General features: G+C 40.6%; 1 protein-coding gene across 1 annotated transcript; it reads left to right on the forward strand.

Annotated features, from left to right (window-relative positions):
• Positions 1-484: 484 nt before the first annotated feature.
• Positions 485-12,262, forward strand: mtmr1a (myotubularin related protein 1a). The gene is made up of 18 exons (XM_044097925.1): positions 485-774; positions 1,643-1,748; positions 2,563-2,586; positions 3,229-3,316; positions 3,482-3,576; positions 3,683-3,790; positions 4,377-4,475; positions 5,084-5,167; positions 6,563-6,712; positions 7,486-7,674; positions 8,855-9,040; positions 9,192-9,350; positions 10,911-10,958; positions 11,063-11,155; positions 11,269-11,382; positions 11,588-11,631; positions 11,710-11,842; positions 12,008-12,262. Exons 1-18 carry the CDS (start codon positions 689-691, stop codon positions 12,143-12,145), a joined length of 1,944 nt encoding a protein of 647 aa, XP_043953860.1. The 5' UTR covers positions 485-688; the 3' UTR covers positions 12,146-12,262.
• The last annotated feature ends 504 nt before the right edge of the window (positions 12,263-12,766 follow it).

Below are 12,766 nucleotides of genomic sequence, written 5' to 3' on the forward strand. Positions count from 1 at the left end.
TAAGATTTATTCCCTGAAACTCTAAATGCCTCTTCAATTTTTAGCAACCTCTGAATTATTTGAAGGACATTAAAGATAAATGTAAGAGAAAATAGAGAAGTTGAAGCACACGAGGCCTCCAGTTTCCCCTATTGTCATTAGTACTGTACCAAAATGACTGTGTGGATATTTACAGTAACAGTATAAGAGATCTGGTATAGTACGACCTCCAGCAAATATATAGTAAAATTTAGTATAAAATGTGTATTCCTGACATTTCAAAATGGCGTTTTAGCTGGTAGGGGGACAAAAATCACTATCAAACAAAATACAGTAAATCATTTCCTTCTAGTGCCCTGATCACAGAGCAGGTTCTCTGTCCAGAGGCTTTATTTTCTGATGACATTTTCCATGAAACGTCCTGCAGCTGTGACGAGGCTGAAGCTGACCTCAGCGGCCGCTCCTGGCCTGCCGCTTCCTGTTGCTGAATACAGAGATCACCAAGCAGATCGACGATGTGCTGCATGAAGGAGGCGGAGCTGCAGAGAGGAAGAGGCGCTACAGAGAGGAAGAGGCGCTACAGAGAGAGGAAACCGCAGAGCCGAAACCGAAGCAACGCAGAGAGACCCGGAGGGAAACGGAACCGAGTCGAGCGCAGCGTCGGTGCTGAAAGCTGCCCGGATCTCATCTGACTGAACTCTTCGGCGAAATGGAGAAAAAAGATGGAGCCAGACAGATCCCCAGCGCCTGGAGTGTTCCGACCTCCAGTCCACCCAGCTCCGATACAGCGGACAGGTCAGCAGGTTTGGACCCAGCTTTACTGATCCGACCCGGTTCAGTAAAGTTACATCAGTTTGGCTGCTGGTTGTTTGTTGTTTTTGCTCTCGATATTTTCGTTCCCGTCTGAGTTAAAAAAACGATTAAAGTAAGCTATGATAAAAGTTATTGCATTTGTTAATAAACCCAAGAGTGCATAATGGAGTTGTAACAAAAAGATATTGGGTTCGAATGTCTTCTGTGGCTTTAAACAAGTGACAAAAAGGTATAAATAAAATCATTTTCAAATGAAACGAACATCATTTGAGGACAGGACTGCAGCCTGCTCGCTGCCTTCCTGTATATTCCGCCAGACAAACAGTCCGGGATTTCTCCCGTTCACTTTGATTCCCTCCGGTAGAGTTTCTACCGGGCCAATCAGCGACCAGAAGAAGTAGTGACGACATCGGTTAGTGGCTCTGTTGTAGAATTGAAGTCTGCCTGTCATTTCATCAATGGCAGCCCAGGCCCTCTATGTAGAACAAGGGTATGTTTTCTACCAGGTTAGACTAACGGAGTTATGACTACTGCTGTTGACTTAACATTAGATTCAGTATCTATGATGTTTTTTCTGTGATGTAGAAACCCTTGTAATTGTTTTTGAATCCATATGTCTGTTTTACATATCTTCTATAAATGAATGTTGCCTATTTAAAGACCCTCTTGGTATTTTCAGTTCTTTGGTATACAGTTGCTTCTGAAATTGTTTTCAGAGTTTAACTGATGATCTTGATCTTTTTAAGGCACTGTAAGTTTACTTTGAAAGGTTTACGGGTTGTATGGAAACCAAAATGGGAACAAACTAAGTATGAGTTTTCCTGAGCTGCTTTTCCGGTCTTTCCTTCAGTTCTGCAGGTTCTCATGTGGAGTGGTGTAAGCAGCTAATCGCAGCCACCTTATCCAGTCAGATCCCAAGAACAGCGCCACCAGATGTTCTGAACAGGGATACCAGGGTAACTATCAACGGACAAACTCGATGCTGATACTAAGAAAAAACTAGACAATATGTAGTCACATTTTGGATATCAAGGCAACATTATTGCAAAGCATTGAGCTTTCTGACATAGATCAGAAAAATATCTACAATGTTTTCATTGCACCAGTTAGAGTAAACCATTTAATCTGCTCCTAACTGCTCCGGTCCTTTAGCCCAAACAGGAAGATTATCCAGCCTCTGAAAGATACTGAAGAACTTGAATTGCATTTTCTACATAAAGTCCAACTCAGTTCAAGTTCATTTTAAACTGTAAACTGTTGATCTAGTTCAATGGTTCCCTCTGTTTCTGTCTCTTCGGGGTAAAAGTTGACTTAAGAGATCATTTGAAAGGTTGTGTAGAAAACAGTTTTGTCGATTGTAATTGATTTCGATAGTCGGTCATATTTTTATTAGCCAACATATTATTTTCTGTCTGATGGTTTAAAACTAAATAAATATGTGTCACTACACGGATGTAGGTGATAAATGATAAATGGATGTGGTGTTTTGCCAGGTCCATTTTGAAAGAGAGATTGTGGATCCCAACTTTTTTAGATGGTAAAATAATAATAATTGTCTGTCTGTCTGAATACGGTTATCACTTTCTGTCTCATGTTTTTCTACCATTGTTCATTTTCACACTGTGCATTTCTGTTGCCATTTTTTCAAGAAGCAACAAAATTCAGAAAGTGAATTCTGAATCTTATTCGCTGCATTGTTGCTTGATTTCATTTCCGTCTGAAGTCGAGCTTCCGGGTTAATGAATGTGTTCTGCTCTGTTTTACCTGCAGGTGTCCAGAAGGCTGAGTTCCTGGGTAATGTTTATATTTGTCTCACATGTTTACAGTGCATTTCCTTCACCTGGTTAATCGTATTTCATACATAGTGTTACTAATAAATATTTTTTGGAAGTTGTCTATGTTTTTTTCAACTGAATTAGAACTATTTTGCATCACTGAATCCAAAAATAACATCCATGTTTCAGGTCAGGTTGTTATTCTAATTTGATTTAGAGAAATTTGATCTTCTGACTAAACTGATGACATTTTTGTGACATTATCAGTTCATTTCTGTTACTATTTCTCATCCAAAAAACGTTTCAGGAGAAAAAAAGTTTTAATTAGTTAAATGTTAGAAACCTGGATTTCTGTAGATTGAGTAATAAACACTGATAAGGGTGAATACATGTGAACTGAACATTACGTCTTGATTGTGTAAAATCCTCCGTCTGTTTTCTGTCCTGATGGAATCTCTCCTCCTGCTCATCACTCAGTGATCAGAGTCTCCAGATGTGAGAACAAGTCCTGCATTTTGATGCTCATGTTGCTCCACAGTTCAGAAAGTTGACCTGATTGAGCAAAACCAATGTGATTTTAGGATTCAGCTCATCAACATGACCCTAAAACAGTTCTTTTGGCTGCAGACCGGTATGTAATCGTACTCTCTGCTCTCTTCAGAACCGTCCAGCTCTGGGATTTGGAACGCTCGTCAAACTTTCACCCAACCAAGTGCCTCTTCTGCCAGGAGAAACAGTTCAGATCACAGGTACTGTTCTCCTTTTCCATGCGTTTGACTTCCATCATCATATTTGTCACAGTCTCATATCCAGTCTTTTTTCTCATTCGGCCTTTAACCAGTTAACACCCTTTCCTCTGTCTTCTCTCTCTTGTTGTCGTGTTTGTGTGTGTTTGTGGATGTAACCGTATTCAGTTAAAGATGTTATGTATATCTGTCCATTCAGTGGTCTTATCACTGGCACTCTGACCATCACTGACTACAAGCTCTACTTTACTGGTTCGATTAAGGTGCTCCTTCTCTTCCTTTTTATTTCCTACATTGTTCTGTGTTAAACATTCCAGGATTCTACTTGGTGTCTCTGCAGTGAGCTAATCTCAGCCTGTTGTCTTTCAGGACTCTTCTTTTATTCTTGATGTTAACTTGGGAGCTATAAGCAGATTGGAGAACATTAATGTTCCTAACCAAGAAGATGACACCAAGGGAATGGAGTTGGTTTGTAAGGTAAAACCTTTTATGCTCTACTCTCCTCTAAGAACCCGACCTCCAAATCTCGTCCACGCAGGTTTTTTTTTAGGGATGCACAATATCGGATTTTTGGTCAATATCTGATATGCCGATATAGTAAAACTCAAACCAATACCACTATTTTTTTTCTATACCTACTTACTGAAACGATATGGCTTTCTCTACTGTGCAATTAAAATTCTGCATTATCTTTGTCAATTTAGCCTGCTACCAAATGCAAATGCTAAAAGTGAGGCTGAAAATGATGCAACACTTTCAACTTGCATTATGTTTAATGTCTAATTCATTCATGACATTTGCTCTCTAAGACAATGACGACACTCAAACAGTGCAGATTTGTAAGTTGTGCATCACTGTCCCTGATTTGTCATAAAAAAACAACACCTTTTATATCGGTGAGATTTTTTTGACAGAATGTCCGATATTAAATTTTACAGCTAATATCGTCCGATGCCAATACTATGACGTTAATATCGAGCATCCCTAGGTTTGTTATTATTATTATTATTATCATTATTTAAGTGTTTCAATTTGACCGTGTCCTTTTTCTCTCATTGTCCAGGACACAAGGAGCGCCAGGTTTACCTACAAACCAGAAGAGAACCAGCCAGAGATTGAAGAGGTTTTGTCCAAACATGCTTTCCCTCTGTCCTGCAGTCTGGTTAGTCCAGTTAAAAAATGATTACGATTTTTAACCTGGACGTTGCTAGGTAACAAAGACCAGGGTGTTAGCTTACTGGTTATTAAAACTATTTAAAGATCAAATGACCAAAAGTTAAGCATGCAGCAATTAGAGAATGATCCCAAAACCTTTTACCTCTCAGAACGCCGACAGAAGAATATTAAAACATATTATTAATATGACAACAAACTCCTAAGACAAGCAAAGCAGTTTGCAGGTGTGTAATGATGGAATGAGGATGCTGAGATGAACTGGTGGATGTCAGTCATTTTAGGTGATATTATGTACAGATTTATGTGGAGATTATAATCATAGGAATAACATCATCCTGTTGCTGCTGCATGAAGCTCAGGCAGATTTAAATCCAGAATGTGGAACCACAGGAATTTTTTGTAAATTTGTAACTTATGTTTGTAATTTCTGTGTTTTTTATTTTATTTTGTTATTTATTTTTTTCATATATCTGAACCTTTTTTTGTCGCAATGACGAAAACAGACGTATTCTTGCCGTTGCTCCTTTTTTTTTTTTTTTTTGAGTTTCGGGACTTTGTGTCCAGCAGACTGAACGTTGTCACTTTCCTCCTCAGCCGTTTTTCGCCTTCAAGTACAAGGAGCAGTTTCCTGTGGACGGATGGAAGGTCTACGATCCGACAGCAGAGTACAACCGACAGGTGACCACAACCAGGTCCAAGCTGCTTTAGCAGGAAAACGTCTCTGTTGGTGTGAATCACTTCTTTAGTTTGGTTTCCTCGGCAAACTGTCAGTAAAACCGAAGGCAAGTTTTTCACACGATCAAACTCTCTAGCGAAAACAAACAGAGATGTGACAGATGGAGACATGTATGGGTTTAAGTTCTGACTTGAACCGGCAGAAACGACGTGAACAAGCCGACTGACATGTTTCTGTCAGTCTCAGATATTTGGATTTCAAATGAATAAACAAATTGGTCTAAAAGTGAAAAAGGAAAAAAAAAATCGCCTACAGTGCTGGACATGCTTTGGTCCAAACTGTAATCTGTAACATTTGAATGCCAAAAAAAATGCTAAATCAGAATTTGTGTTTACCTTGAGAAAATAGTCCGTACATCAGCAGGATGTTAGATGATGAGAGTGGGAGTTTCATCTCCTAAACCTGTTTCACCCTGGAGGTGATTTCAAGTCTTTTGCTCGCGTTTTGAAGATTTCTCTGAGAAGAAAACATCCGGTCAAAGGAGCTCTCCTTGCAGATGAAACAAGCCGTCCTTAAGCTACGAAAACCGAAAACAAACATCCAAGAAATTCCTACAATAGTTTGTACAGTTTGGTACATCCTGACGAATAAAGAAAGAAAGTACCGGTGAAGTCGTCAACGCAAACGGACCTGGACGGCCATGGAAGAGGCACTGATCCTCATCCTGGCTGCGAGCCGCTCCAGGGAAGACCTGATGAAGCCAGTAGGACCACTTCACCTACAAAAAGCCGACATGTGATCCGAAGGCCCCCAAAATAGAATCCCCTCAACACCTTGGCTGCTCCTAGAAATTGTCCATAGATGCCATGAGCAGAATCGGTGACAAAGGGCAGCTTCTGGTGAGTCCAGCTCTCACCAGAAGTGATCCAGACTAGCTGCCGGCAGTGCGGACCGAGCTGAGAGCCTGGTCACACAGGGACCCAACAGTCTGTATCAAAGGGCCCGGCTCCACAAACACAAACACATCCATCAACAGAGTTCATGTAGACGAGTCGGGCAAACTCCCACACACCCTGCAGGACTTCACTATTATGTCTTATCATGTTGTGCTCACCCTGACATACTTAAAAATGAAGGTTCTCACTTGTTTGATTTCCTGATAATCAAATAATAAAAACTGTGTCCACTATTGAGAAATCAACAAGCTCAACCACAGCACAAAGCTTCTAAGTGTTCCCATTTCTTCTTGATCTGTTGGTGAACTCTGCTTGTCTTAAACTGATGAAAGTTTCGATTTAAACAAAGCTTGTGGGGTTTTGTATTGTCCCATCACCTTTAAAGATGAAGATTATGCATCTTTGACTCTCTTATCTTTGTGTCTGGACGTGCTGCACCAGGGTCTACCCAATGAGAGCTGGCGCATCAGTAAGCTGAACCTCCACTATGAGCTGTGTGACACCTACCCCTCCATCCTGGTTCTCCCCAGCAACATGACGGAAGAAGACACACAACGCGTGGCGTCATTCAGAGCCAAGCGCCGCCTACCGGTCAGTGGTTTTCACAGACACATGGAGCTGAAGAAAAAAAAAATGTTTCTGAAGAATTCTGCAATTTCTGTTCTGTTTCCCTCCATTACTCCATTAGGGCAGATTCTTCCCAGAATCACATGGATTAAAGGTTAACCTAGGGAAAGCAAATCGTCCTTCATATCCAACCAGAATCTTAAAAACAGAAGCTTACAGGGTTGAATCTAAACCTAAAATGAAAATATGCATTTTGTTGAAATCATGGCTGTTTGTAGAGTAACAGTCAGTTCTATACATGTACAAAACTGACTTTGACTATACTTTGTACCATATTTTTCATTATATTGCCAATAGTCAATAAAAAGACATTTGGAAAAATAAATAAATTAAATAAAATAAAAGCAGGTTGACTTTGTGTTGAGCTCCGCCGTGGCCGACTGGAGGCAGAGCAGATATACGAAAACCAGACGAGCTGCTGCAGAGTCTTTCAAAGACACTGTATAGATCTATAGATCAATCAGTGTAAGAAAAAACACGTTACAAACATTCCTGTAACATTCCTGGCTGTTACAGATTCCAGCTGTAAGTCAGGAATCTGTTTGTGAGATTGCTGACTCATGAAGAGTTTTGAGAGTCGTAGAAAAGAGCAGCAGTGAGGAGAAGTGGTCAGTTTGTCCTCCGGTAGCCCAAGCCGGTCACAGCTACAGAGATCGATCAGGATCCCTCAGGGTGATCTCTGCTGATCTCTGCTCACGGTTCAGGTCACGTCTGAGACTTTCTGTCTGTTCCTGCAGGTCTTGTCCTGGATCCACCCGGAGTCTCAGGCCGCTGTGGTGCGCTGCAGCCAGCCGCTGGTCGGCCCTCTGGACAGCCGCTGCAAAGAGGACGAGCGCTTCCTCCAGAGCATCATGGACGCTAACGCGCAGTCCCACAAGCTCACAGTCTTCGATTCTCGACAGACCAGTGAAGCCCTGTCCAGCAAGGTGCAACACACACACACACACACACACTAACACAGATAGATGTGTGTTCTTTAAATGATCTGCAGCCAGAGAATAATATACACTGTATAAAAAGACAAAGCTATTTTTCTCACCAGTTGTGTTTTCATTACAAATGTGCACAAATCTTTGTCTATATTCTGTTTAAAAAAAAAAACAACACACAATTTCACAACTGCTGTTTCTATTTAATGAGAAATGACATTAAAAATCACGTGTGAATAAGTTTGTTCCTGCTTTAAGTTATTAAAAATTATGGGAGTGACGGATGTAAACAGTTACAGAATATATCCATAATTCAGCCGTGGTGCTAGAGCTCATCATATGTCAGCCAATCAGAGGAGACGTCGGCGTTTCATTCAGGCGTTGGAGCAACAAGCCCCGCCTACTTGTATGTAAGAAGGCCATTTCCTGTCGTCTTCTTTGTGGTTTTGGCCAGTAGTAACAACCTGCTGTTGACCACACGACTCATGTGATGCAAAAAAAAGTGCAGTTCAGTGAAATACATCGACTGTGGCAGATAAACCTCAACCCAGCACAAAAACCTTTTGGTGAAAAACGCAATTTTTTTTTTTGTTTTTGTTTTTTTTTTTATATATAAATCGTCATGTTTCCATTAATCAAATGTAATTTTGTCATTTCAATTTGCACAATCCTATGGTGAATGGAAAAAAAAACACCTGATAACCTGATTTATGTCTGATAATAAATCAATCCAAACGTTTCCTGTATTAGATCAGTTATGACAATCAAAAACATTTGTATTTGCTAGATTCCAGGATAATTTAAAGTTTTGTTGTTTTGTTTTTTTTCCAAGTCTTAGGTTTTACTAAACCGTCCAAGATTTCAATTTATTGATTGATATAATTAGAATTATTTAACGGTGTACCCGTTGAAACCTTTTAAAACACCAAGACTACCAAAATATTAAGGAAATATAAATATATCTCCTCTATTAAAGAAAGTAAACAATCCATAAAAGATCTTAATTAATATTCTGTCATAGACATAATTTTGATTATCCTGAATGACCTGAAACAGGAACATTTAGGTTTGATTTAAAAATGGGTGTGTTTTTATTTAGTCCATGCAAATATTTCATTTTTAATTCTTTCTGTCTCCTCTTTGTTTTACTCCATCTGTTCACCTGAACAACCTGAAGGCAAAAGACGGAGGATATGAAAATGAAAATTTCTATCCCAACATTGAGCTTATTTTCCTGGAAATTCCGAATATCCATGTGATCCGGGAGTCTCTCAGGAAGATGAGGGATGTAATTTATCCGACTATTGATGAGGCCCGCTGGCATTCTGCCATTGACCAGACTCACTGGCTGGACTATCTACGAGTGAGTCTCATAAATATCCACGAATATGAATGTGCTACAGTCTAAAAAAAAACCCAAAAAAAAACAACAGAACCTTTTGTTTTATGCAATATCTTCCTGTATTGTATAAACAGGATATTGTGAATCCTGTATCTGTCCCTGTTGTGTGCAGCTGTTACTGTCAGGAGCGGTGAAAATAGCCGACAAGCTGGAATCTGGGAAAACGTCGGTGGTGGTCCACTGCAGCGACGGCTGGGACAGAACGGCCCAGCTCACCTCCCTCTCAATGCTGATGCTGGACAGCTACTACCGGACGCTCCGCGGATTCCAGGTGACTCACTACAAGTCATTAATACGGTTTTAAAGGGCCAATTTCATGTAAAATTGACAAATTTAGGCTTTACATCATTTTATAATGCTATTCCCTCATCAAAGACATACCTGGAGTGTTGCATTGATTCTGTCATTCCCGTTTGAGAAATTATGTAATCTCCATGGCAACTGTTCAGCTGTGCAAAATGTCTGGATAGACCTAGCTCCACCTTCGAGGCGCAGCTCCTCCTCTGAGCCTCACAGAGCAGCCCCTCCTCCACTCTGCTCCTTCAGACTAGTCATCAGCAATTAGCAAAAACCTGGTGGAGCTGTACATCTGCTGAGCTCATTATAGGAGCCACTTCTCAGTGGAACGATGGTGAAAACATTGTTAAAGGGTTAATAGAGGAGTCATGTTGTGATGACGTCCTGAAGGTGGAGTTTGAGAAAGAGGAGGAGTTTTTTAAAGAGACAGATGTTAAATTTCTTTTTATGTCTCATTTTATGTGACTTGAGCAGCTTTATTACAGAAGGTGACATTCAAAACGCCCTACGTCTACAACAAAACACAGTTAAGAGCAGTGACGTGCGGTGAGGTTCATAGCTGGTGAGGCACTGACGTCATCAGAACAGTGACGTGCGGTGAGGTTGATAGCTGGTGAGGCACTGACGTCATCAGAATCAGATTTGCAAATAGATGCATAGATTGACAGCAGTTTACAGGTTATGTTTCACTTCTGCATCCTTACACATACAAACTGTAGCTCACAAAACACACATATTACCTCCTGCTTCGATTGAAAGTCCACTTGAGAAAACTTTTTTAGTGTTGTAATGTAGTCATCCATGTCGAAAGTCGGGATAAGCGAGAGGAAAAAAATCACTATCTCTATTATAATCTATCACTGCACTTGACTTGCTTCCCGAATCGTTTAGCCTAGCTCGCTGTCACTTACTCGGCAGTTGAGGAGTGAACAAGACGAACATCTGGGATCTTGCGCGCCCCCTGCCATGAGGCAAGAGAACTGCCTGCCTCACCTCGAACCTGTTCTCTGCCGTTTATAAAACAAAACGGCAGAGATTACACGAAACACGTTACACAAACACAGTTGGTGACAAAAAGCACTGTACATTATATACATAAGCTAAATTATTGGAAATAAGTTCACATATTAAATTAGTTTAAACCATTTTATTGACGCCGTACAGCAACATGCTCTCTCCGCTTAGCAGCCAGCGCAGAGCCAGGGGTTGCGCAATCCAAGGTGAGGCAGAGCTCGCTGCTGCCTCACCGGCATCGCTTCCAAGCATTTGAATGGGAAAATAAGAAAATTCAGCGATTTTGAGCAAATAAAAATCGAAATTGGTGAAGCTACATGAAAAATAAATATTTTTTAGTACAAACCACCGGATGAATATAACAATTTAAATTACTTTATGATTATATATTTTCTTTCTTTCCATGATGGCTGGTGAGGCACTGCCTCACCTGCCTCCCCTGACCGCACGTCACTGGTTAAGAGTGTATTCCATGTTTAAGCCCATTATATTTAGTCTGATGTTTGTTTTGTTTGTTCAGGTTCTGCTGGAAAAGGAGTGGATCAGCTTCGGACACAAGTTTGCTTCTGTAAGATTTGTTTAGCTTCATGAAACGTTTCTGCTGCGTATCTCTGTGTGTGTGTGTGTGTGTGTGTGTGTACTCATTGCTGGATGTCTTCCTGTTCCACACAGCGCGTCGGACACGGTGATGAGAGCCATACTAACACAGAGCGCTCCCCTCTGTTTGTTCAGTTTATGGACTGTGTTTGGCAGATGACCCGACAGGTGAGAGCATTTTATGTTCAGTTTCAGAGCTCCAGACTGTAAATATGAAAGGTCTGTCCACCGGCATGTCACACTGCTTCTCACAATCATTCTCCTCTCATTTTTTTTTTCAGTTTCCCTCGGCCTTTGAATTTAATGAGCTGTTCCTCATCACCGTCCTGGATCATCTCTACAGCTGCCTCTTCGGCACCTTCCTCTGCAACAGTGAGCAGGAGAAGTTAGCCAAGGTGTGTGCATGATGACTGTAACATAGACTAAATATTTATGCAATACCACAATCTTGTAATTGTGTCAATACATGTCAACATATTGATTTTTTTTCTGGTTGATTGTTTTTCCTTTGCTTTAATCTGTAGATTTTATTCTTATTGACCAAAAATACAATTTCATTATGAGACTTTTTTTCTGAAATTGTTCTTATTTCTTATCCAGGAGGTTCAAACCAAGACAGTGTCCCTGTGGTCCTACATCAACAGGTGAAAACCCGTCAGTCTGACTGCAGGTAGATAATAACCAAACGTTTGACCTGCTGTGACCTTGATGTCGTCCTCCAGCCAGCCCAGTGAATTCACCAACCCGTTCTACCTGGTCTATGAGAACTGCGTTCTGTATCCGCTGCTCTCCTCCAGACACCTGGAGTTGTGGACCAGCTACTATGCCCGCTGGAACCCACGCATGAGGCCACAGGTAGCGCGGCTGTTTGCTTTACTTTAGCAGGATTAGCAGAAAGTGTTCATACAGCGGCTTTAAGAATTCTATCTTTAAAAAATTCATCTGGCTTTAAGCATGTTAATTACGTACAGTTTGTTGTTATTGTATTTGGTAAGTTTTTCGCTCTGTGATGTTTCCCAGGTACCAGTGCATCAGACGCTGAAGGAGTTGCTGTTCCTCAGAGCAGAGCTGCAGAGGAGGGTGGAGGAGCTGAACACACATCCAACGCCTGAACACCCGAGGCCTCACACAGGAAGCTCACTTCACTCTGCTGTCTGAGACACTGAAGTGTCCTATCCAAAGTTTTGACCCAGTAAATCAAATGATAGGGACAACAATGTTTTCAGTTGAAGAAATTCATTTTTTTTTTTCTCAAATAAAATGTGTAAAGTCAAATATCAGAATGGATTTTTATTCCAGCGACGGAGTTAACGTGAAAGCAGGCGGCACAATACGGCGAGGAAGGAAGTAAAAAACCGGATTTTTACCTCCTTCTTTTTAAAAACCGACTTCTGTTCAGGTTTTTAACATCATTGTCTGATAAAGACACTATAACATTTTCTCTCGGGGTTGGAAAACCCAGTTAAAATAAACTTAAAGGTAATTAAAATGATCAGACAGCACAGGGTAATAGGGACGTACCATTATTTCTTCATTCTTGATGTCAGCACAAGCTCTAAAATACGGTCATAACTGTGTAGGACTGAGTCCTGAGTGAAGCCAATTGAATCTAGTATTTAGCATTAAAGGCTACATAGGCTGTCAGCGCAAGTGTTGACATAAAAGTTAAAAGTCCAGCTTTATAATGATCGTAACAGTATTTACTACTAAATCACATAAAAAAAACAAATCTGAGATATGATCTAAAAATAGATAAACTGCTAGATTATGGACATGTTT

Source organism: Gambusia affinis, linkage group LG18 (assembly GCF_019740435.1).
Source record: "Gambusia affinis linkage group LG18, SWU_Gaff_1.0, whole genome shotgun sequence".
NCBI classification, from domain to species: Eukaryota; Metazoa; Chordata; class Actinopteri; order Cyprinodontiformes; family Poeciliidae; genus Gambusia; species Gambusia affinis.

Coding starts and splice junctions, on each gene's coding strand:
- mtmr1a (XM_044097925.1), top strand. CDS start 689: ATGGAGAAAAAAGATGGAGCCAGACAGATCCCCAGCGCCTGGAGTGTT. Junction 4,476..5,083: donor TCCCTCTGTCCTGCAGTCTG/GTTAGTCCAGTT, acceptor TTTCCTCCTCAG/CCGTTTTTCGCCTTCAAGTA. Junction 9,351..10,910: donor GGACGCTCCGCGGATTCCAG/GTGACTCACTAC, acceptor TTGTTTGTTCAG/GTTCTGCTGGAAAAGGAGTG.